Source organism: Mus musculus, chromosome 11 (genome assembly GCF_000001635.26).
Source record: "Mus musculus strain C57BL/6J chromosome 11, GRCm38.p6 C57BL/6J".
Taxonomy (NCBI): Eukaryota; Metazoa; Chordata; class Mammalia; order Rodentia; family Muridae; genus Mus; species Mus musculus.
Window position 1 is genome coordinate 5967781 of NC_000077.6, and position 25371 is coordinate 5993151.

General features: G+C 55.5%; 1 protein-coding gene across 24 annotated transcripts in view; it reads right to left on the reverse strand.

Moving 5' to 3' along the window:
• Positions 1–1848: 1848 nt before the first annotated feature.
• Positions 1849–25371, reverse strand: part of Camk2b (calcium/calmodulin-dependent protein kinase II, beta) — a 96729-nt gene continuing 73206 nt past the window's right edge. For 2 of the 24 annotated variants that reach the window (XM_030245501.1, XM_006514464.3), the window contains exons 6-24: positions 25040–25112; positions 22540–22642; positions 22383–22466; positions 21794–21888; positions 21552–21674; positions 21175–21258; positions 20321–20363; positions 19277–19351; positions 14941–14981; positions 14721–14792; positions 13290–13334; positions 11893–11941; positions 10619–10732; positions 10032–10160; positions 8985–9113; positions 5033–5108; positions 4852–4946; positions 4437–4670; positions 1849–4046 (exon numbers count right to left, since the gene is read on the reverse strand). In XM_030245501.1, coding sequence (XP_030101361.1) covers positions 4438–4670; positions 4852–4946; positions 5033–5108; positions 8985–9113; positions 10032–10160; positions 10619–10732; positions 11893–11941; positions 13290–13334; positions 14721–14792; positions 14941–14981; positions 19277–19351; positions 20321–20363; positions 21175–21258; positions 21552–21674; positions 21794–21888; positions 22383–22466; positions 22540–22642; positions 25040–25066 — 1617 coding nt within the window. In that variant the 5' untranslated portion in view covers positions 25067–25112 and the 3' untranslated portion in view covers positions 1849–4046; position 4437. Of the gene's footprint in view, positions 4047–4436; positions 4671–4851; positions 4947–5032; positions 5109–8984; positions 9114–10031; positions 10161–10618; positions 10733–11892; positions 11942–13289; positions 13335–14720; positions 14793–14940; positions 14982–19276; positions 19352–20320; positions 20364–21174; positions 21259–21551; positions 21675–21793; positions 22189–22382; positions 22467–22539; positions 22643–25039; positions 25113–25371 lie in introns of all 24 variants that reach the window. The other 22 variants (XM_006514465.3, XM_017314241.2, XM_017314237.2 and 19 more) reach the window with 22 other exon arrangements.

Consider the following 25371-nt stretch of genomic DNA (forward strand, 5'->3'; position numbering starts at 1 on the left):
TACTGTCTTGTGTTTACTTTTAGCTTCAGGGAAACCTCTTCCCCAGCTCAGCCAGTGAGGGTGGGAAGACACCAGGTACTGTGTTCCTGTGGATACTAGGGTCCCGACCTTTCTGGTAGGAATGTTCCTTTTTTGTTAAGCGGGTGAGGGAGCTCTGGAATAGCCTTGCTGTTTCAGAGCCCAGTTTTCTGCACACTGAAAGACTTGCCTGGGTGTGCCGCCTCTTAGCAATAGAGTCCTGGGGAGGATGCTGTGTTTTGCTGGTTTCCCGTTTAGTGCGGGCTGGCTGCAAACCACCTAGCTTTCTGCTAACCTTGGGAGACTTCTGAGGGTCTGAGGGGATTTCTTACTCCTGAGGGGCACAGACAACGTGTGAGGGTCAGCATGGCACTACTCAAATCTGGAGGATGGTTTTCAGTGTGAAATGGCCTCAGTGGCTAGCAATTAGTGGTCTGAGGCCTCTGCTGCCTCTGCCTCAGCAGGTCAGCTAGGCCTTGTAGCCTGTCTTTGGTGTCCTTGTCATCAGAGGCCCCTCTGCCTGATGTGGACCTGGAAGTGTTGAGAGTAACCTGAGCCTTCTTAGAGACAGATGCCTAAGGCGCTCTGTCTAAAGTACACGCCGCCGTTCAAAGAGGCTGAATGGAAGAAAGGTTCCTGGAGGGGTGTCCCTCTTAGTGCTCCGCCCCATACCGGATGGCCAACCCTGGGGCCTGCCCCTGAAAACTGCTGCCTGCCTTGCTGTCCAGCACCCACACAAAGGCTTCAGGAATAATGTATGGTGGAGGCTCAGGCTCTGCAGCATGCTGCCTTCCTGAGGGAGGCCTGGCCTGGAAACACTCCTCCGATTACAACTGATAGGTAGCTGGAACCCTAGATAGAGGGCCCATTGCTGCTGCGCCTGTGGGCACTGGCCTAGATTTTTTTTGTATTAGCTCTGGAGACTTACCTACTGCCTGCTTGCCTACCTACGTACCTGAGAGCACTTCCCTAGGTGTAGCCCACGGAGGCCGTTAGGTAGACAACAGTGGCCTTCTTACAAAGTGAAGATGCTTAGAAACAGATGTTTAAGAGAGGCAGTTGGGGGGAGCCTTGGCCAGTTCTGGACTCCTTGGTCCTCCCTACTAATAGTGCCTAGGACTGTGGATATAGGAGCTCACGTTTGCAGACTTCTGAGCAAAGACTGAAGGCAAACAGACCTAGCACAGATTACTGGGAAAGGTTTGTCCCATGCTTTGGGCTGGAGCGCAGGGGAAGCCTGGGAAGCCCGGGGAAGAGCCTCTCAGCAGCCAGGACAAAGTTGGTCCCTAGGCCCCAGCATTGCGATGGCCTTGGCGGTCCTGAGTCCTGGTTCTTGGAGTCCCTTTGCTCTTGGTTAAGATCTCGGACTTGAGTTTCCGGTTGAGCCTCTGCGAAGCCTCTTGATTCTACCTATGGTGGCAACCAAAAAGTCAATGCTGCCCTGTGCTATATGCCCGTAACCCATGGAAATGGACTTGGGGGTTACTTAGCGCATCACCACAGCTAGAGAAGTCAACATATCCAACAGGAAGGGCATGAAAGGGGCTCAAGAGGACGCTTGGACATTGGACTGGGGCTCGTCCTGCTGCAATGGCTGCCCTTTCTGAAGGCCACCCTTCTGGTTACTAGGATGATGGACAAGGACAGGGCTTTGGGGTGAAGAGAAAGCTATGCCCTACTGATCACCCCAAAGGGGCTTAGGACCCCATTTCCTTCCACCTTCACCATCAGCGGTAGGTCCTACGCCACCTCTGGACTAGGGAACAGGTAGGTTTGTGTTCTGTGGCCGGGAATTAGCAGGGTCCCAGCATAAAACACTCAGCTGTACTGGAAGCAATTTGTCCTTTTTTTTTTTTTTTTTTTTTTTTTATTTGCAGTTTCCCGAGACAGAACAAAATAAGAATAAGTTTTGTACACCTACAAGGCTCAGAAAGAAAAGACAGTGGAACTCAGCAAAAAGAGAGAAGAGAGGAGGGCCACCAGTACTGCAGGCAGTAACACACTACAGCACTGGCCAGCGGTCGACGCCACCACCTGCGAACACCTAGCCAGTTAGAGCAGGAGTGTCCTGCTCTTTAGAGGGTCATGCAAAAGAATTGTCCCCCAGAAAAAAAAAATCCCCAAATTATCCCAGACAGGCAGCTTTGTGGAGATAACAAGGTGGGTGGGAGAGGAAAGGAGACCCCAGGATGCCAGGGTGGCAGGCCACAGGGCCTCACACTGTCCATGGCAAGCCCTGCCACTGTTCCATGGCCTTGGGCCACTCAGATGTTTACCCTGTGTCCATGGGTGGCAGATGTTTACCCTGTGTCCATGGGTAGGGAACAGCTGTCCTGGGCACAGTGTGGATGAAAGGTGGTATCCACTGAGTGTCTGTAGGTGGACAGTCCCCTTGGAGTTTAGGATCCTGTGTCCCGTTCCCCACTTCGTGCCCCTCCCTTGGCTTGATTTGTAGTAAAAGATAAAGAAAATCCTGGTTGAAAATGACATGAATTTAAAGTGGTCAGCGTTGGGGTGGAGGCCCATGAACCTCTGCAGTCAAAGCCTCTGACCACCCCCACCCAACCCGGCTTCAGACCTATATCTCCCTAGCCTGACTTTGTAACATGTCCAGCCTTAATGATTCCCTCAGTCACCAAGGGCCAGGGCCACCCACAACGAGTCCAGGCAGCCGGCACCTAGGAGCACCACTGGGCCCTTGGAGGTGCCACACTGTCCTGATGGGCCCTCCACCCACCCACTGGTATCCAGGCCCCACAGCCATATATCTCTGCCCCCAGCCTGCCTTCTCTCTAAGCTGTGTCTCTGGCCTACCTGGAAGAGCCCCACACAATACAGCCCTAACCAATTTTGGCCTTCCACATGCCTCTAGGTGGCATATGCTCTTCTCTAGGCCCAGGTCAAGAAAGCACTCCCATTTCATCAAACACTTGTATGGACCTGCATTGCCCAGAAGTCTAGAACCCAACTTCTGGCCCCTCTTTACCACATTCTGCAACATTTAACCAAGTCTCGAACACCCAGGCTCCAAGCTGAGTGGACAAACACCCTAGACGCAGCCTGGCCTGTTCCCAGTATCCGTCCAGTATCTCAGGTTCTCCATCTTCATTAGGGTCTGCTGCCAACTTCAGAGAGGAACTTCCCAGGCCAGGGGTGGGCCACTGTTGCTCAGCTGCTGGTGGCAGGGAAGGGACAAGTACCCCAAACAGGAAGGAGGCCATCCTCTGCCCAGTCCTCTCTTCATAGCTACATGGGTAGGCACTGCAGCCAGCAGGCCTTCTTAACCAACCCCTGCCAGGCAGGAGGTCTGGAGGCAAGATCCGTACCTCCATACCTCACTCCCCAAAGAACCGGGGCTGAGAGCCCAGGTTCTTTTCTGATGACCTCGGGGACAAGCTTCTACACACTCCATGGGGCAAAGGTAGGTCCTTGGCTAGAGGAGCACCCTCCCAGCCCTTCACAGGACGGGACAAGGGACAGGTAGGGGAAAGCAGGAGCAGCAGCAACTCTCAGGCACAACTAGCAGGAAAGGAGGCAGCCCCCAGCCCTTCCCAAGACACCTGACACCACAACAGCCAGGTTAGCACGTGGGGCCCATGCATGGGAGGGAGGATGCAGACGCCCAAGGTATGGGGTGAGTGCGGTACCTACAGACTAACACGGTCGGCATGGGCACATTCACGCCCTGAGGGTCCCCAAAGCCAGGAGCACAACAGACACAGTGGAGCTTGGGGGTGGGGTGGCCCCACAAATGCCAGATTTTTACAGCTTTTTCCTTTCTTTAGGTTTTTGTTTGTTTGCTTGTTTTCCATTTCATCCGATGCCAAAATTTTGTTTGTTGGTTTGCGTGTGGTTGTCGTTGTCATCATCTTATTTTTAAAAACAAATCACATCTGGTCTTGTTTTTCTGCAGACACAGGCACCAGGGGAGGGGACGAGGCAGACACAAACATGCGACAGGCAGGCCGTGCGCCCGAGGGCGGCTGGGCTCCAAACACCAACTCTGTCCGGCGAAACCAGGCGCAGCTCTGAAACAGGGGGCAGGTCACCTTTCTCAGCCCAACATACCACCCTAACCACCCACGCCTTTGCTATTTGGAAAAGGTTTGGGCAGGAATCCAGTAAGTTAAGGTCCTTTCTGGAAGGAGCCTGCCAGGAGAGGTGGTTGCTACCCATTTCCTAGGCTGCCTTTGCTGTGGGTTAATGGTTATAAGTCGAGCTCAGGACCCACCCTGACGACCAACTCCATTGCTGACCCGCCAAGCTCTGGCTTGAGCTCCGTCTGGCCTCATCAGCTCACCCATGAGGCACCCCACACACGCCTTACTGCCCCTTGCACGCTGCACTGGGCCACACCCCATGCACGCTGCACTGTCCCACGCATGCCGCACTGCCCTACGCACACCGCAGGGACTCACCTCACTGCAGCGGGGCCACTGGAGCGCCCGAGCAGTGGAAATGTACATTCTGCCACTTGCCGTCGCGGCGGTGCCACACACGGGTCTCTTCGGACTGGCTGGTACGGGGTCTGCCCTGGCCATCGATGTACTGTGTGAGGCGGATGTAGGCGATGCATGCCGCATCCTCGCCAATGACGTGCACGTGCGGGTTCAGGATGGTGGTGTGGATCGGCTTGCTGTTCTTGGCCAGCACTGTGAACAAGCAGGCTTTCTGAACGGACAGCACCGGGTATAGACACCTCCCACCCCTCTCTCCTTGAATCCCCTTCACAGCGGTGGGGGGAGGGGCTGCCACGACTCCCACTGACTGATGGGTTAAGGGACCCTCCTGATGGTGTCTCTCCCTCATGCCCACCCCAGCCTTTTCACTCACGGTTCTCAAAGTAGAATCTGTGGAAATCCATCCCTTCGACCAGGTTGCCCAGAGCTTCAGGCTCAAATGAGGTCAGGCCTGGGTCACAGATTTTCCTGGGGGGCAAACCCAAGTGAGGAGGGGCCCCATCCTCCATCCTCACCCTCCACAACCCCCCACCCCAACCCCCCCGGAGACTCACGCATAGGCCTCAAAGTCCCCATTGTTGACGGCCTCAATGAGCTGCTCTGTGGTCTTGATGATTTCCTGCTTCCGGGCTGCAGGGAGAAAACAGGGATGACCACTAGGCACTAGCCGGTCACAGCCTTTGACACCCCTACTTCCAGCAGAGCCCACATAAGGGGCCTTGGAAGATCAGATCGGGAGCAGCTGACGGTGTCCACCTAGCTGCTCCCTTCCTGGCTCAGGTCTGTCCTCTCCACAAAGGACTTCCAGGCTCTGGCACCTGTACCCAAATTGTCTGGATCACACTGGTCCCTCCTGTGCCTCCAATGGCTTCCTTGTCTCTGCATGCAATAGCTGTTTATCAAATAAAATGTCATAAGAAGCAAATACCCTATTCCGATTAGAAAATGTCTAAAAACTACAGATGGGGGAGGCTGCCCAGAATCCATCCCACTGCGGGACTCCGGTCAGCCCCTCCCCCCCTGCCCTGTTCTGCTTCAGTTTCCAACAGTTTCTTGTTTACTTAATGGCTCCTCCCTCCACCAGCTCTCAGGAGGAAAGCCAGCATCAGTGGGCGTGGTCAGTGGATATGAGGTGGGGTGGGGGTCGGGGGAGCTTATGAGCAAAGGACAAGATGGCCTGAAACTCTTGAGGAAGGTCAAGTTGTCTGTCCACTCTGTGAGGTTTTCCCGGCTAGCCTGGACTAAGTCCTGCCCAGGCAAGACCCACCCTGAGTGCCTGCACCTCTCGGGCTCATTGCTTCTCCGGAACTAGCTCTTGGCTTTGAGATGAACTTTTTGTTTTAATCATGAAGAATTGAAAATATGAAGGCACAGAGACTAACTCCGTGGCGGGGCTTCTAGGACCAGGGGGCGTGGGGGTGCCCACCCCATCGGGTGCCCTGAGGGAAGAGTGAATGCACAACAAAGGTTGCCTGCTTCGTGGGGAGCCCACACATGGCACACATGCCTGCACAGGGACATCTCCTGGTGCATATATGAGCTGTGGTTACTCTGGTGTCTTAGACACTGACAGCAGGGGTTGCTGGGTGTCACCTGTGGGGACTCGGGTACACTTATGTAAGAGCACGTGTATAGGGAATCCACAGCACAATGTTGTCTGTGTGCATGCGGTGCCTGAGTGTGGGTATTTGTGTACGTGCGTATGAGAAGGCCCACATGAGCGCCCATATGAGTATTGTGGAGGTGTGTGCATGTATAGGTATGTGTGTATGTGCAGCCATGGATTTCCCCTGGCTTGGAGAAACCCCTCTCCTAACCCAGCTCCCCTTCTGCTACCTTGTTTCAGTTCCTTCCCCATTCTTAAGTCTAAAGCAGGTCACCATTTGAATCAGGGTAAGGTCAGCACCATGGCCCACCCTGGGATGCTAGCTCCAGGGTGAGCTGCGAGCTCCAGGGCGAGCTGCGAGCTCCAGGGCGAGCTGCGAGCTCCAAGAGGCCCTGTGTTTCCTGTTCCTGTTCCTAGCTACACAGCCATGTACCCTGCTCTGTGAGAGCACCAAGACTCTGTCCCAAACTTGTAACAGCTCTTCCTGTCTTTACCTTTTGGATCCCAGGGCAGCCTCTGTCACTCCAGTCCCCAAAGCAGTACCTACACTTCCCCGTGTCTATCATTCCTGGCACCCCTCACCCCATCACTCTTGTTCTTTCAGGAGCTGTCTCGTGCTTCTGGTTTCTATTCTCGCAGGCATCTCCTTCTCAGGTCCAAGGGAAGTGCCCTCTGCACCACACACTTCCCAAGTACCTCTGGGGCCTGTTAATCTCATCTTAGTAGACTCAGCTGCCCCATTCCCCCACAGGAGTCCCTTAGCACGCAGCAAAAGTGGTTGGAAGTAAGTTAACAGCACCGTTTGGATTCAAGCATGCTACGATTCCACCTTTCACTGTGGTGAGTGGACTAAATTTCTGTTTGAAGAAGTTAGGTAGTTTTCAAACAAATAGTAGTTAAAAGTGGGCATCAATGTTAAAAACAACAACAATAACAACAACAACACTAAGAGAATATCTGTGACCACAGCACCAGTCAGAGGTGTGAACTGCGCTTGAGTTTGGGTACAGCGTTCTTGTGAGAGCCACTGGCCCATTTGACAGCTAGGGATACTGAGGCTGCCTATGAATGGGAGCTGGATACCTCCTGACCTGCAAAATGGCTGCTGCCCAGACCCCAGTGGAAATCAAACATGAAGAAAGGGGCCAAGAATCCCTGCACTCAGGGATCGCTCTCATGGAGAAGCCAGGGACCGAGGACAAGCTGCTCTATACCCTGCAAGTCCAAGAAGAAGCCAGAGGTAAGTGGGATTTTGTCTGGTGTGCAGAGTGGGAAAATTACTTAGACCACAGCTCTCCTGTGAGAAGCCAAGCAGCCTAAAGAGGCTGAGGATATCTGGGTGTGACCAGAGGTTTGGTGTCCCTCCCACTGGCCCAAAGCCCCCAACCTCACAGCTGTTTGGCAGGGCAGCTGACTAAGGGATGAGCCAGGATCAGCCTGAATCCTGTGTAATCCCTGATTAGGAAGTGAGGCCTGGGGTACAGAGAGCATAGGAAGGGGTGGGGCTCGAGCCTAAAGAAACCTATAACCTAGTCGGTGGGTTGTAGCCTTCCCAAAAAAGAGAGACCCAATGCCACCTGACACCACCCACATTTCCCTACATTTTACTCAGTCTTTTCTTTCCTTCGGCCCAGCAACCCCTCATGGGACAGCAAGATGCCACCATCCAGTCATTCTTGAAGCCCCGTCCTGCAGGACCTCTTCCTCTAGTGAAGCTAGCACAGACCCTACTAGGGCAGAGCAGTGTCATAGCCTCTAAAGTAATGTGGTCACTTGCTGTTCCCCACAGACCCGGCCTAGGACCCGGCCTAGGAGCAGCCACCTGCTCCTAAGGCCGATCGTGTTCCCCCAAAAAAACAATGGGACCCTTGAGATCAATGATAGAGCACTCAGACAGGACAGGTGCTGTCCAGATGCTGTTTGCAGCCACCAGCAGTGAACATCCCACCCCTGCTTTGTAAGAACTGGCTGCTATATACCCCCGCCACCGGTCCCCTTCCCTAGCACCAAAAGTAACCTGGTTGGCTCCTCACACCTCCCTCAACTCTGATCCCCTCTGCAGACCATGGAGTGCTCTAGGGGATTCATGACCTCCAGAGGCTGCCCCTTACACAGCACGAATCTGTTATTCCCCACCGCCACCAACAACCTACAAACTGTAGATGTCCATCCTTGTGAGTTACTGTAACCTCCTCTCTACTCTGGCTGCCTGCAGCACTCCCGGACCCCAGCCTAATAGGTGGAGGTGATAGGGGTGGGTCACCCATGCCCACCTCTCACAGTTACTCACCCAGCCCCTGCCCTGCCATGCCGAGGCCCTGGCCCAGCCTCTTCTCTGAAGGCATCTCAGCGCCACCCCCAGCCCCGTGTGTCCCCGGAGGCGGGGGAAGCGGTGGCTGCAGCCCTGGATGTCATCCATCCCTGTAAGTGATACTGGCAGACAGTCGGCAGACAGGCTAAGGAGCCACCTGCCTGTGCTGCTCTCCCTAACTCGGCCTTAGCCCTGGCTGCCCCGCCCCCAGAGTCCAGCCTGGCAGCCAGCATACCAGAGTTCTTAGGAGTTTCTTCCCCTGTCCTCTTGTCCAGGAAGGTCTACTCTCAGCCTTTCTTAAGGACTCCTTGTGCACTGGTGGGCACCTGCTCGCCACTCTCTCAGTGAAGCGTTTGGGAGCTTCCCCACATACTGAGCTCACACACACACAAACACACATCTCATGACCATAAGGTGCCTTTCCTGAAGCCCACTGCTTTCTTCTCGCATTTTGACACGATTCCCTGACAGATGCCATGACCCCCTATCTCTCCACAAGCTGGTTATTCCCAGAGTCAGGCCGACCAGGCACCACGCTGGGGGCTTGCCCCTCCATGGAGCTGTAAGGGCCACGTGAAATGCTACTTACATGGGGTGGGCAAGGGGCCAGGGAGAGTCGGAGATGGGCAGGGTGGGGGGCCCACTGGTGGGAGGCCCTCAGCTTCTGGGGTCCCTGAGCCCCGCCTCACTGAGTTGAGGATGTCAGAGATCCTGGGGGCTGGGGCAGAACAGACAGACATGAATACAGGTGGGCAGGGACATGCAGGGAAGAAACCTTCAGACCGAGAGCCAAGCCGGACAAGAGGGGCGGCCAGAGGGGGATGTGGAGCATCAGGACACATGGTGACATGGGAGGGGTGAGGTCAGATGGGGGGTAGGGACATAAATGTTGGGGGAGGAGGCACCAGGAGCACAGATGCTTTTGTCTTTCTAGTGTGCGGAGCTGGAAGCTGCCAAGGGCACAGGATGTCCTCCAAGGAGAGGTAACCTGGCCCCAAAGAAGCCAGAGGCCATCACTGCAAGTGACAGGTAGGTAGAGGACTGGATGAGAGGGAGGAGGGATGTTCAGATAGAAGCATTGTTTGGGCCCACGTGGGTAGCTCAGGCCAGTGGAAGGCCAGTCTTCGCTTCTCTTGAATGTCCCCTAAGCGATTTGACCCCGGTTGGGGTTTCTCATTCTGGCACCTTCTTTGACCTCCCCTGCCTCAAATGGTGAGGTGAATGGTGTTCAGGGATAAGGTACATCAAGAGCCCAGGGCTGCTCTGGAGATAGGCTCTGAGGTACTGTGACCAGGGCAGGGTAGGGTGTGAATGTCAGTAAGGCTAGAAAGTTCTTGGCACTGATGGGTTAAGGGCTCCACCCTATTATCCAGGGTTGGGCCCGAGATGAAGTGAGGGTAGCAGCGTGCAGGGAAGGAGAAGGGGGTCTGAGATGAGTCAGAGGCACTGAGCCCAAAAGGGGCAGCCAGGTAGCTGCCCAGCTATGTTAGTGCATATGCCTTGACTAAGGCCACCCATCAGGCATCCTGGTCCAGGGGGAGCTTGGCCGTGCATGGCAGGTGCAGGAGGCTGAGCACTGGCCATTCTCAGCGAGCCCTCGGTAGCAGGGGCAGCAAGCCTAGGAGCTACTACTTACACGGGGTGGGCAGGGGGCCTAGGAGACCCGGAGACAAGCAGGGTGGGGGCCCCACTGATAGGGGTCCCTCGGCTTCTGGGGTTCCACAGCCCCTTCTCACTGAGTTCAGGATGTCAGAGATCCTGGGGGCTGGGGCGGAACAGACAGACATGAACACAAGGCAGACAAACATACGAGGAGACAACAGAATCGACAGGACGGGGGAGGGGAGCCCCTGCTCTTACCACAAGGGAATCTGAGACCTGAGACCTGGCTTCCTATTTGGTGCCAGGTTCAGCAGCAAGAAGCCTCCAGAGATAGAGGGAGGTTTGAGTGGGCCCCGGAGGTCTAGAAGTCATAGCCAAATCCTTCAGGGACTGTCTAGTGGCCATGAGTAGGAAAGTAGGCCAGGACAGCATCCTCACAGAGAATAAAGGCCTCTGGCTGGACAAAGGCAACCCTGGGGAACCCCAGTCTGGGGGCTGTGTGAGGACAGAGCTGGGGCCAACAGTCCAGGCCTGTCCAATCCTTGGCTCTTGAATGGCCCCTCAGAGACTTGCCAGGCCCTTCCAAGTTATCCCCACAGCAGCGGGGCCCAGGCTACTTACACGGGGTTGGAAGGGGGCTAATGGGAACTGGAGATTGGCAGGAGAGGGGGCCCTCGGCTTCGGGGGCTCCTGAGGCCCTCCTCACCAAGCTCAGGACATCAGGGACCCTGGGGGCTGAGGCAGAACAGAAGCAAGCAGTAGATGGTAGACACTCAAGACAGAAGGTGGCAGAGAGAGCCAAGAGGCACAGGACAGTGGAAAAGGTTACAGGTGTAGAATCCCAGGCCACTGCTGGGGACCTAGGGGACAGAGGTGAGGTGGTCACTCTTGGGGACGCCCCAAGGTAGGTGTTAGGAGAGTTCATTTTGTGGGCCCGTGCCAGGCCCTGCACACATTAGGCTAGGATTTTAGAGCGCTTCTCGCTGAACGTGGTGGCTTGAGAGCTGCCCTGGCTCTGCCGGGGCCCTGGAACATGGCTGAGGTAAGAGTGCCCCTGCCTTGGCTCCTGCCTTTACTCCCTGCCTCATCCTCTGCTTCTGTCCCCTTGCATGCCTGAGGCCTGCCACCTCCCTTATATCTCAGTGTTTTACCGGCCAGTTCAAGGCCAGAGTCTTTGCCAGAGAGGTGTGGGTAGTGTCCATGGTGCGGACTCTGGGGCCTGCTTTGGCTTGTAGGCGAGTGTACTCGCCAAAGTTCAAGGACCAGTGTCCTGTGCTAATTTCTACTCTCAAGTAGGGAGGACTCTTAGAGACAGCTAAGGAACTGGGAGGAACAAATGGGTAAGCTCTGTTTGATCCTAGGGGCCATCCAAAGGGCAGCTCCATGCACGGTTTAAGCTGTCAGACCTCATCCTGGAGAGGCAGAGAAAGTGGGAGAGGCTAGGAGGCCCCACTCACTGATAGCAAGCCGTGAACACACACATCACTGGCAGGGCTCAGGGTGTGGTACCGAAGTCCACCTTAGGAGGACGCTCCTGAGTCATCAAGGGAAACAACATTGGTCAGCCATCTGGCCACTCAGGCTGGACAGAGCCAACGCTTCGGAACAGCAGAGAAGAACAGCATCCTGATCTGACTTCACCCATGCACTTCATGCCCTGTGAGACCCACGTTCCTGCCTCCCAGCATGGAGAACAGTAGCTCCTCACATGTGCACTACGCCTGAGATACCCAAGCCATGATGGCCTGAACACTCTTTGACTCAGACCAAGACAGGCCCTGCCATCAGGTCCTGAGCACCGGAGCGCTGGAGCACTGGCCTGCACAGCAGGACCAGAGATGCTGCAGAAGGCCCACCCACTACCAACATGCCCAGGCAAGGCCTCTATGAAGTACCTTTGGCATCTTCATCCTCTATGGTTGTGTTGGTGCTGTCGGAAGATTCCTAAGGAGACAGAGGAGACAGGGGTCAAGATGAGCCGAGGACAGGCGGGACACCTCCAATGGTAAAGCTGGCCTTGGTTCCAGGTGGGACCAAAGCCTGGCTACTCCTGAGGGTTTTAGGAGACAGACCCTCCCCAAAGGAAATCCTCAGGGGGCAGAGACTGGGGAGAACATTCTAGCCGCATATGTCCTCAGGAGGGCTCTCATCTCTGCAGGCCACCACTGTCTCCAACAGCAAGGGCCTCAACTTCACCTTCCCTCAGAGACTCAGAGACACTCAGCCAACTAGGAGAGAGCAGGCCTTTCGAAACCCCAAGATGGAAAAACAAGGGATGTGACCAACTTTTAGTGATGGAAAGCCCTGAAACTTGGGAGTGGGCAGACGTACTTAGCAGCTTTTAGGTGGGGCACTCCTTCCCCCGGAAGAGATGATGCCTCAGATGCCACTGTCCCTCCTATGCCTGGAACTTCAGCAAGGCCCAGCCTCTACCACCAACATATCCCCAGAAAGTCAAAGAATCCTCTCAGGGCCCTTTGTGTGGACAGACTGACCTTGGCTCTGGGCCAACACTGAGGGCCTTCACAGGTGTGTCAGGCCTTACCCTGGTCCAGAAGGTTGACTAACAGTCCCTCAGAGGGGACTATTACCTCACCTGACATGAGGGACCAAAGGGTACCAGGCATTGAGGTAGGAGGAAATCAGACATTTGGCATTTAGACATTTGGGCTTATCTAGCTGCCCTCGGTCCCTGGCATGGAGAAGGGTCAGGTGCAGGTTCTAGCCAAAGGAAGTTGGTACCCACCCTATCACCTTGTCAGATCATTAGGGTGCCAGGCCTGGGTACACATCTGACCTACCAGCCCAGCACAATTGCTGTATTGTAAACGGTTCCAACACTTGCCAGGTCTTCCCCACCTCACAGCACGCCAGCCCCTCCCGGCCCCAGGTGATGATGCCGATGTGATGAGGGAGCAGATGGCAGAGCAGAGAGGAGCAAGAAGCACTGGGGCCACACCAGGGGGTGGAGGTGGAGAACAGCCTAGGAGCAGAGGCTCCTGGGAAGCAGGCTGGGCCCCAAGGTCTGCAGCAGAGGTCAAGCCTCCTGAAGCCTGCTGTGAGCCAGCCACATGGTGACTGCATGTCAGCTCCCTCCGAGGGAGTCATTGTGCCCTGCCATGGCCTCGGGTGGGTAGGCTTGCGGGAGCTCTGCCCTCCCTGCCTTTGGGGTCACTACGCATCTGCTCTCTATCATAGGCACAAAAGCTGCTCCCAGGTCACCGTCCACACCCTCCTCCTGGGCCCATACCTCCTGCCCAAGGAAAGGGTGAGGAGAGAGGCGTGGCAGTACCTTAATCCCGTCCACTGGGTTATGGATAACGGTGGTTTGAGGCTCCTATAGAGGGCGGCAGACAGAGGAAGGAAAGAAAGAGAGGGAGAGTGAGAAAGAAGGAAGCAGAGGGTGGGGAGCCGGGGAGCCAGAGGAGCGGGCAGCCGCCAGGGTCTGCCCAAAGAGAGTGTGGAGCAGAAGTACAGGGATGGAGGCAGGAGGCGGTCAGCAAGATGGCCCGGTAGGGATGGAGGCAGCGGGTGGTCAGCGATGGCCCTGGGTGAGTGTAGAAGGCCCAGGCCAGAGGCCAGGAAAGATGGAGCTCACAGGGCCTGAGAGAAACTGTAGGTGTGTGTGGGCTCTGCTGCTGCTGGGAATTCTCCCCATCTCCTGCCCCGGCGGAGGAGTGGACACAGGATTGAAGATGTTGTGGGGGTTGGGGTGGCATATGGGATGGACTGGGTCAAGGTGGGGCTGGCTGTGAGGCCGGTGTGAGCCACCCTGGGCACCAGGTGAGCTGACGCCTGGCACCTTCCCACCAAGGCCCTACTGCTCTGAGCAGCTCTCAGACTCTAGCCAGGATGCATCTCTTTGGTGCTCCCCGATCTGGCAAAGGTCTCCTACAGGAAACGCCTGATTAGGGCCCATGGGGGATACCAAGCACGCTACCAGCCAACTCCTAAGACCACGCTTCAGAAGGGTCATGCCTGAGACTACAACTCCACACCCCTGGGAAGACCAGCTGAAAGGTTCGCCTGAACAAAAGTCACCCAGGGCAAGGAGGCCAGAGATGGCCCAGGTCCTTCTCAAGGAATAAGGAAGAATGCAGTAGGGGTATGTCGGGCACCCTGAGCCCTCCTCTGCTTGGGGGTTGCCCAAGCTTCCTTCTCTGTCATCCACAGACCAACATGGTATATGGCTCTGATGAATGTAGTCACAGGCGGGTAAGCCCACTGTTCCTTCAGCCACACACCTCCCCATTACAGCACCGTGGCCCTGCTGTCCCCCAGTAAGCTCAGGAGGTGACACTGCAGAGGATAGTCTGTGAAGAGCCCAGCCTGGGCACCTCTAAGCTGGGTTGGCCAGCTCTACAAGGCAAGGTTCTTGTAGAGGACAGGGGTCCACAGCAGGCCGCTGGCCTTCCTTAGTGCCATCCAGACTGCTTCTCACTAGAGCTTCTTACAGTAAGATGGTCCGGAAGTCATCAAACTGGGAAGTCATCTCTCTCCAGCACCTGGGCTCCTGGGGGTCCCAGGGAAGGGCTCACCAAGCAGTTTTATATCTGACTGATCTGGGGTACCCTGACAGTGACCTCTCCTCTTGGTCTTCCCCCCTCTCCCCAATTCCATTCTGTCTCCATGTGGGACTGGTTTGGTCAGAGACAGAGTCTCACCAGACCTGCTTTGCAGGGCCTCTCTGACAGTGAGATGAGGCAGGGGCAGGGCTCAGTACCAGGGCAGCAGGAGGGAGAGATCCTTTGGGGCTGGTGATGGCCGAGCTGTTTTTGGTGCTGTTTGTCTGGGGCTGTGGAGAGAGGGATAAAGAGTTGTTAGGGAAGAAAGGGTACCCTCCCTGCTCAAGCATCTGTTGGGTGAAACTTGGAGTCAGCGGCAGAGCCGCAGGTTCTAGTCTCTTCCCCTGTACTGCACAAAGGGCTTGGTTGGTGTCTCACCTTGACTCCATCTGCTTTCTTGTTGAGTAAACTCTTGGCTGCTGCATTGGGAAGGAAGGAGGGGTCGTAAGTTCCTAGGGCGGAAGGTCACTGTTGCTTCCATCCCTCCCCCACCCCTTCCCTTTCTTCAAGAGTAAAACCAAGGACCTGAGGTCCAATAACCTGAGGCCAGAGGCAGGTATGGCCTTGGCACCTGGCCTGGCCCTAGCAGCAGCAGAACCTCCAGGGTTACTAAGCCAAGCTGCCCCAGGAGCCTCATCCAGGACCACCCTCCCCCCAGCTGCCCCAGGAGCCTCATCCAGGACCACCCTCCCCCCAGCTGCCCCAGGAGCCTCATCCAGGACCACCCTGTCCCGGGCCCCCAGCATCTTCAGTGAATCAGGAGCTCCTTGCAAGGCACTTAGGAGCCTTCTTGTTCTGTGCCTATGACTCCTAAAAGGCAGGCAGGATGATCTGCCCCCACCTCCCATTTCCCCGGGACGGCGCCAGGTCAGGATTGGAAGGCATCAGGAGGCAAAGGGAAAGACATGCTCAACCTGGCTCTGCCCTCTGCACTCCTGTGTTCCCTCTAGGATGGTTAGCCAAAGCTGTGTCACACCAAAGGGCTTGGCCCGGCCCCCACCCCTCTACCTTCTGATGGCCAACAAACTTCTGCACCCGGGCTACACCGCTTGGCCTCCCTGTCCTCCCCTTGAATGGCCCCAGCAGCCCTTGCCATGGGACTAATTCTTGGTGGCCGTGACGAGGGCCAACACCAACCTCTTTGCCCACGAGCCCTGGCAGACACGTGGGCCCAGAAAGTGGAACCCCTGGTTCCAACATTCCCTTTGGAGATCGGGACAGTCCCGCCTTTGACCCAGAACTTGCACCCGCTAGAGCAGAGCTTAGAGTTTTAATTGCAGAATTAAAACAATAAAAATGGCGAGCGAGAGAGAAAGTCAGCTTACCTTACAGAAAAGGAAAGGTGAGGAGAGGAGGGAATGAGGAAGGAAGAGAGGAAGAGAGAGAAAACAAGATTTGTGTTGGTTCACAAAGGCCCCACACAGGGCAGCAAAGCCAGCCTGTCCCCAAGAAGAGCCAAGTGGCCATTTGGCCAACACAGCAGGTTAGAGGCAGTCACGGCTGGCATAGCATGGCGAGCATGGTACACAGTCCCTTGTCCCCAAAGCCCTTACCCACACATCCCATACAGCTAGACACTGGCTGACCATACCTGACCTCAGGTTTGCCTGCCTACTAGCAGGGAATCGGACATGGGTGGGGGGGACTTGGGGACAGCATATTTAGACTTGGGGTTGTAACATAGTCAAACATGGTCTTGTTACAGCAGCAATGCCACTGCTGTGATCAGAAATGCAAATTTGTAGGCCACATTCTTCCTGAGTAAGAACTCGAAAGGGTTCTGTGTGGCCACAGTTCTGAGGGTGGTTCTTTCAGAGCCAGACCTGGGCCCCACTGCTGCCTGCCTTCCTCCCTAGCCAGATTACAAAGGTTGAGCTCCATACCACCATCAGGCTCTGTATGCTGGGACATGGGGACATGGCTACTTGAAGCTACACACTGTCTTGGAACCTGTAGGGTTTTTGGTTTACCACTGTGGTAGACACTGGTTCCAGACAGCCTTCCTCCATCATGGGCTTGTCTCAAAACTTCTGTCTGTCTTCACGTATCATCTATAGACTTGGAGCTCCCTAGACCTTCAATCCCAGGTTAGCCCCAAAGGGCGTTCCTAGCGCCACAAATGCTGCCTTTCCATTTCTCTACAGAGTAGACTTTGAAACGCCTCTGATATATGGCTAGATCCTCCCTAGAGTTTCCTGGCATAGCCCTTCCCCTTGTCTACGGCTCTCTCCTCCATCTTCCTACATGGCTCATTCCTAGAGACCTGCACTGCACCAGCAGCACGGTCTTCCCTGGCATGAGTCCTTGGCATGAACCTGATTCCTGCTCTCTACCAACACTTGGGCCTGACCAAGCTGAGAGATGGGTCCTTCCCTGGAGCCCAAGGAAGTGGGGCAGCCCTGTCTTGAGGATGCTTGTTATGGCTTTCTGGGCAGGAAGGGAAGAGGAACATTTCTAGGAGGTGGCAATTTCAAGGTTCAACAGGCCATTTGCAGAAGCTCTACCCCTAGGGGGTCACACAGCCAACCCAGCGTGTGCCCTGTTGGATTCTGCATTGGAACCTAGTGAAGGCCAATATTGGTCTGAGATTCAGTAGTGGTGTTTCAGTATCTCTCAGACATCCTTGGAGGTTCTCACAGGGAAAGATACACTGGAAGGGTTTGGCCTGCTGAGGTCCCAAGACTCTTTGATCTTAAGTGTTCCATTTGAGTCCTCAAGTCTATCAAAATCACAGTTCTAAGCTGTGCTACTGGGGATGGTATCTGTGGGAAAAGGGCATGGTTTATTTGGGAGTGAACACACTACTACCAAGCATGCTATAGCACACTTGGACCCAGATGAGCCATACCTATGGCTCAGGCCTAGAAAACCCAGGCAGCCATCACTGTCATTTCAGCATTTCCTGTTCCTCTCACCAGCTGGGCGTTGGTGGCGCACGCAGTGGCCCGCGTGCATGCTAGACACAACATGGGTGCATGGCCCAGCCTCCCTGATTGCATGGGCTCTGGCCATTGTTTCCTGGAGGCTTTCTCCAGCTCCCATGGCTTGGATTAACTATAGTTCCCTGCAGCCAGGGACCTGCATACTCCACACACAGGAGGAGCCACTTCTGCAGTGTCTCAAGTCAAAAGGATTTAGAAGGTGCAGCGGGAGCCAAAAGTGGACTAAACAGCCATGGGATTCCAGATACCCAGAGTTGGGGCTCCTCAGACCTGTGCCCCCCAGCTCAGGAGGGCATTTTCCATTTCCAGGCCTCAGGCCAAGCAATTACCACAGCCAGCCTGACAGTCACAAGGCACATATCTGCTCAGTGTGGGAGGGGTAGTGGAAGCCAAAGTGCAATGCGCTCTACAGCAAGGGTCGTCCTGCTATCGAGGTGCTCTGCCACACTGGCGTGTTGGGCAGAATCACAGAGAAGGAAGACCCCCCCCCCCAACATGTGCCCCTAGTGTGTGGCTGGGCTGAGCCAACCGAGGAGTAGATGGGACCTTCAGCCCTGCCTCACCCTCTATCTAGTCACCATGGACAGCCATGCTGAGCTCTGATGACATGCACTGACCTCCCTCCAGGACAGAGTGACCCTCAGCACTTGGGGCAGAGCCACAACATGCAGGCAGCCTCATGCAAGGTTGCCCTTGCTCATTTGCAGGCCAGGCGAGCATGGCAGCAGAAGTCTTGGGCAGAGCATGGCTCAGAGGTGACCTGTCTCACACCACTGTCCCCTGGCAATAGGGCTGCCCTGGCAGCCACTAGCTTTATCTTAAAAAAAAAATGAGTCTAGCCCCTCATGGGCTTCAAAAAGGCTACATAATATGGACTTGGGATCATCCACACTGGGACCCTGTGGGCAGAGCAGACCTGCCTAGGTGACCTGAGCATCCCCCAGGAGAAGGATCCTCTAGCTGGGCTGGCAAAGCATGGCTGTGGCCCTGGTGGTACTGTAAGGTGGATTCAGGCAGATGTGTGGAAAGGGCTGGACCTCACTGGGCTGCAACCCATGCTCTATCCTCAGCTGACACTCAAGGCTATGGAGAAACTGGAGCTTGTCTTGAGCCTATGTGCTCAGTAACTGCTTAAACTCTGCACTAGCTAGCACTCAGTTTGGATGGTGGCTATGGAGCCCATGATGAGGGCTCTGGGCCACTTAGCCCTCAGAGGGTCCCACACCATCAAAGGAACAGACTGACAGAGGCTACATGACCCCCACCCCCAGGGAGTTTGGGACCATGTAAGAAGGGTCTTCGGACACTGACAGCACCCCATTTTCACTCTGGGAAACTTGTAGCACAGACCACCAGACCCTTGGGCCCTACAGCTCCCTGGGACAACATCCCTATGCCCCAAACTCTGATCCAAAGGCTCCCCTCCCAGGACTGAGACCCTCCATCAGCAGGCTTAGTGGCTTCCTTCTGAGATCAGCGCCATTCTGAATTGGGTCTCCAGACTTCCAGAGGCCAGGACCTAGGGTCTCAGGCAAATGCGTCTGGGGTTTGATGTGACCTCTTTCTTACAGATGATGAGACAAGAGTGAGGGGCAGCCTTATTGCCCAGGGTGGGGTTTCTGCTGGGATGTGACAGGAGCAGAGCTCCCAGGGGGCTACCAGCCTCTGGGGAGGCTCTGGGGGCCTAGCCAGTGGCTGCGTGCAGCAGGGGGGCTGCATGCCAACAGGAGGGATGGGCAGGAGCGGGTGGACACTGGGCAAGACACATCTACCTTGTTCCACCAGCCCCATGGTGGTGCCGGAGGCCGCGGTGGACATTGTGGCCGGAGCGGTGGTCTGTCTGCCCACTGTTAGCACCGGGTTAGAGACGAGGGGGGGAAGGGGGCGGACACAGACGTGGGGAAGGGCGAGGTGAGGAAAGAGAAGAGACAAAGGAAGCAGAAGAAGATTAGAGTTAAAGTTTAGGTGGGGGATGGCTCCAGAATCCCTTTCTCAGGAGAGTGAAACAAGATCGGGCCGATGGACACGAGAAACCTTTGCCTCCTTTCTCCTTAGAACACCCCAGTGGGGCTTCCTGTGCCCTGTGGGGCATGCGGGGCACACAGCAGACAGGACAGTCCCATTAGTGTTGGTGTGACCGTGTGCCCATTCCCGGCAATACAGCATCACAGCAAAGTAACAGGAGGCAGGGTGCCAGATGCAGACAGACAAGGAGAGACGACCATGAACGCTCGCACATAGCGTCAGACGACGAAGACGCCACAGACAGAGCTGTCCGGGCACTGGGGCCGACACTGTTCCCCCCGGGTGGACCCCATGGGTCTCTAACAGACCCTTGAGTCTTCATTCTCCCATCACCCACTGAAACAACCGGGGCAGGTGGCCCATCCAGAACTTACAAGTCACCCCGTGCGCAGACCTCAAACTCATCCATCACCACCCCCACTTCAGCTGTCTCCCACACACAACACGATGCTCAGAGTACTGAGGACAAGGAGGCCACAAGGCTGCCCAACAGACGCTTGGACGGATACAGGTGGCAGGCCAGGTGTTGGCAGCACAGACACTGGGGTGTCAAGTGAGGGACACAGACCCAACGACACGGAGGAGGCAGGACTGGGGCGTAGCAGACCTCAGTGGTACCCAATGAGAAAAGCCAAAAGGCCTTCTGGGCAGAGGACCTTAGAGGTAAGGACAGAAGCTGGACCCCCGCCAGCCTGGAGGAAAGGGTCTGAGGGCCGGTGAAGAAGGAGGAGGCTTTCTGTAGAATGAGGGTGGCACTCAGACACCGTCTTCCCTAGAGAAGAATGTCTCACCTGAGAAATTCCGTGTGGCCAGCATAGTGGTGAGGATGGCTCCCTACGAAGAAGCAGAGGCAGGGTCACCCTGTTAGTGTCTGTCACCCTGTTAGTGTCTGCCTCTGCCCCCAGCTTACAAGTTCAGCCTACCAGAGAAGTAAGATTTCCGGAGCCTCTAGCACTAAGGCAAGTCACACGCCCATAGTTAAAGCTCACACTACCCACAAATCACAGCGTCCAGACTCCTGAGAAGTGGGCGTGGCCAGGAAGGGGTTCTTGTCCTTCCTAAATGCTGTGGCACCTTAATACAGTTCCTCATGTCGCGGTGATGCTCGGCCACAAAGTTATCTCGTTACCACTTCATCACTGTAATCTTGCTACTGTGGTGTTATGAATGACATGCGGAACATCTGATATGTGACCCACTAAAGGGTCTTGACCCACAAGTTGAGAACCATTCCTTTAACAGGCCCAGGGTAGTCACGGTTGTCCTCAATGCTTTGGGGAAGCTCAATCAAGCAATGGCTCCCGGGTCTACTCCTGTCCCTGACTGGCCAGCAACTATCAGGATTGGTTCTGTCCACTTGCCTCCCTAACCTGCTGGGCCCACCAGGACCCTTCTGCTCTGCCCTTTACCAAACCTGCTCTGGCCCAGTACTCCTTTAGCCCTCAGGGTGATGAAGCGACCAGCTCTGTACCCAGGGCCAAGCTCAACCCTCTGAGCTGTGCCAGCATCTGGAATCCTCTGGTCTGGACTTGCAAACAGGCATTTGGGGGTTTCTCCTGCTTCCTCTTCTGCAGGTCCTACTGACACCCCTACTTCCAGCATGGAGCCCACCAGGACGCAGGGTTGGGGACTGAGTCTCGCCTACCTTGAGCTTCCTCCTTGCATTGAACTTCTTCAGACATTCCACAGTCTCCTGTCTGTGCATCATAGAGGCCACGGTGGAACGTTGCTGTTGGGAGAAGGGAAGTCACAGGGCAGTGAGGATCATCAGAGGTGTCAGTCTTGTCCCCAGAGGCTTAGGAGAGAGGTTCAAGGTGGTGGCACTCTAGGGCCAGCCACAATGACAAAGAGATCGATCACTCGTTCCCACCTGCGGTCCCCAACTTATTTCCAAGTTCAAGTCTTGTCCTTCACAGACCAGGGGAGTGGTCAGACACAAGGTACAGAAGCCCAGGGCCATCTTGGGGGCCCTGGATATACCCACTAGGAACTGGCCCCTAGAGTTTGCCAAGAATGACTTACGCAGACCCATGGGTGCTTCAGGGCCTCATGGGCCGTGATGCGCTTGGCAGGGTTGATGGTCAGCATCTGGTTGATGAGGTTTTTGGCTTCAGGAGTAACGGTGTCCCACTCAGGGGATGGGAACTACAGAAGGAAGCGGGGCACAGGGCAAGGCTGAAGCCCCTCCCCTGGGCAGAGGCCATGGAGAGGAGGGGAGACCCAGGGTGCGGCAGTCCCCACCCTCCACGCCGGCGCCCACTCACATCATACGCCCCAGCCTTGATCTGCTGGTACAGCTTGTGTTGGTCCTCATCCCAGAAAGGTGGGTAGCCCACCAGCAGGATATACAGGATCACCCCTGTGGATGGGGAGGTGAGCAGCATAGCCCTGGGGCCCCCAGGGTCAGTCCTCAGTGTCCCTTTGCGCCCCTCCACCATGGGAAGGATGGCACAAACGGCCTCTGATCCCTGCTCCATCTCCACCCTATGTCACTAGGGAGCCTGGCCAGCCGCCTCTGCTGTATCCCCACCAGAAAGAGAAGAGCCCACCTAAGGAGCCACCTTGCCCTGTGGTCTGACAGCCCCTGGTCCCTGTATCCTGGTGTCCACTTGCTCTGGGCACAGACCTATAATGAGCACAGGCAGACAAACATAATGGCCTGGGGCACATTGGTAAATGTAGTCACGGTGAGAGATCCCTGCTAAGGCAGCCCAGAGGCAGGGATGACACACATACTTGGCTCAGGGCAGGGTAAGCCAGCCACCTGCACACTGCAGGGCAGAGGGAACGATTCCAAAAACACTACCACACACTCACCATGCAACCCAGCCACCTCTCACACACAGGTCTTACCACATGCCCAGATGTCCACAGGTTTGCCGTAGGCCTCCTTCCGAAGGACCTCGGGAGACAGGTAGCCTGGCGTTCCCGCAAATCCTACCGAAGGGGAAGGGACCATGAAGGGCCATGAGGAGCTGCCAGTACCCTCTGCCTGCCCCCTGACACTCACCAAACCATGCCTGCTGGTCTCCCTGAACCTCGATGGCCAGGCCGAAGTCTGCCAGCTTCACTGCGGCGCCTTTGCATTTGCTGGCCAGAAGCAGGTTCTCAGGCTACAGGGAGAGAGCCGTCAGGCCACAGCGCAGTTGTAAGGGGCGGGGCACAAAACAGAGACAGACAGCAGCAGTTTGCTGGACAGGGAGGCACAGTGTGCCGCCCAACATGGAGGTCCTAGACCTATAGCTTGGCTCCTCTCTGGGGACAAGGATGGCAGCCCCAGTCATTCAAAGGGAAGTTAGCTCTCAGTTTGAACTTGGGTGCCTTGCTTCCTAAAATGAGAACAAAATCTCCAGCTCTCCCTCACAGACAACACAACATCTCCATCGTAGGCCTGCAGGGCTGCCCCACTGATAGAGGCCAGTCTTGCCCCTCTCCTTTCTGACATGGTGGAGAGTCTAGGGACTTGGGCAGTGTTCTTCACAGGACATGGAGGAACACCCAAATCCCACTCAGCTCCAGTCAGCACTACTACACGGGACAGAAAGGAGCCATGGGTCGCTTAGTTGTCTGCATCCACAAGTGGGGAAGCATCCTCACGGAGAATCATTCTTGGTTCAGCTGCAGGGATATTTGTTTTGTCCTGAAGAAGTGGCCAGAGAGGCTGTTGTCTCTTAGTTGTTGAAGGCCTAAGAGGCCCCTCTGCAATTTGCTTTCCCTGGCCTTTCTGTCTAACCTGTAACCACAGCAGCCTGTCCTGGCAGCTCTGGGCACCAATCAGGAAGTTCCTGGCTTCTGACCACCAGGGGGCTCTTCAGCACTCAGCAAAGAGGCGTCTCACCCCTGGGTCCTCGGACTGCCATGGCCTGCTTTTGTTATCCATCTCAGAGACTTTACATGGCTTAATGTGATTCCTGGAACCCAAGTATGCCTGCCCACCTACACAGAAAGATGCAAGCTTCCTGAGTTGGGTCTCCGGGCCCACCGCAGACCAGAGCTTCACAAGCACTCGAGCTGTGAGTGTGAAGTAAGCAAGCCCAAGGCTACAGATCTACTAAAACTCCCTCCCCTCTGGTGATAGGCAGGGTTCACGCTCAGCCTTGCCCATTTTCACTTTGCCATTGTGAGCATGGCAGGGGCCCCAGGCTCTCTGCTCCTGCATTGGAAATGTGTTAATCACATGGGAGCTCTAGAAGGTGCAAGGCAGGAAAGTCTGGGGCCTTGGAGGAGGCAGCAGTCAGGCCGTAGAGGCTGGGCTGTACTCTGGCTCCTTCACAACCACTCTCTGAGACACGGCCTACACATGCTCTCTCCTGCCTTGTCTTGACTGTGTAGCTTCTACCTAGCACTGTGTCATCTGTGGGTCTGCCTCATCAAGATGGTGGGATCTCCTCCAGGAAAGGAGGGGCGCTCTATTCTCTCAAAAAGAAGATCTTGTTTGCCCAGACCTGGAGATGTAGGGAACACATACTTCTCTGCCTTAGCCTCTGCGGTAACTCTCTGCAAGTGTAGTGCCCGCACCTCATTTAATCAGTGACATAGACCCCCTTCTCTCAGGGGTCTTGTTCACTGCTGGCCCAGATAAAACAGAGCAGGATGCTCAAGGAAGCAAGGACACATGGTGAGATAGAGGGGACATCCAGTAGGATGTGATACCCTTCCCAGAACAGCAGCAAAGACTGGCCCCTAGCCTATGGCCTAAGAAAGGAGTGATCACCCCAGTTAGCACTGAGGCTCAGGGGAAGGTCGGCCTTAAAGACATTCAGGCCAGGACTGGCATCTATAGTGTCCCCAAACAGGTGGACTCAACAAACGGCTGAACCAGACCTTGGAAAAGTAGAGGTTACAGTCAAGAAGGGGTTGGGGGGATAGGGTCTATAGAAAGCTCAGGGTCATTAGTTGTTTTCTCATGAGGCAGGGTCTCATGTAGCTTGGCTGCCCTCAGTGCTATGTACCCTAGGCTACCCTTGAACCCCTGACCCTCTTGCCTCAGTTTCCTAGGCACTGGAATTAAAGGGATAAGCCTCACACTGAGCGACAGGTTTTCTTTTGAACAGAACTAGATCCCATAGTCTAGCTGTGGGCATCATGGAATCGGAAAGAGAGGTCTGAGAGGAGTTGGCTAAGCCAGTCTGCTCCTGCTCTCCCTGAGCCTTGAGAGCTCCATCTTGGCAGGGGACTAGAAAGTGAGAATCTGAGTGTACCTCGGTTAACTGGGCGGTTCCAGAAGTGACGGGGATGCTGGGTTGTAAGTGTGCAGCCACATGTCACATCTGTGCACACACCTGCATGCACACACCCAGCTAGTTACGCATGCACTCATGCCTCTATGTACACACATGTGCATATGGCCTTGCCCAGACATGAACACACATGCACTCACACTTCTTCGTGCAAGCACATAGTATGCACGCACACCTTCCACCCACACCCCTCCCTCGTACTCCACACCTCCTTTTACATGGTCGGTAGGTGTGGGTGACAACCTGTCACAGAGCAGATAAGAAACTCACCTTGAGGTCTCTGTGGACGACCCCCATTTGGTGACAATGGAGAACAGCTTCCAGGATCTGCTGGATGCAGTGACTATAGCAAACAGCAGACAAGTTAGTTGAGTGGTCCTGGGGTGGCCAGGGAGGGGAGCAGCAAAGGAGGCATGGGGAAGGCAGGAGTGCTGTGGGGGACTGGGGTTCAATTCCCAGGCTGGAGGGAGCAAGGATGATGAGGGAAGCCATGGCAGAAGGAGATGCTGGCTACAAGGAAGTCCTTCCTCAGCCCCAAGGCCAGCTCTTCTAGTCCTTGCTCTGCCTCCCCTGCTGGGCCCAGCTGAGCTTAGAAATCAGAA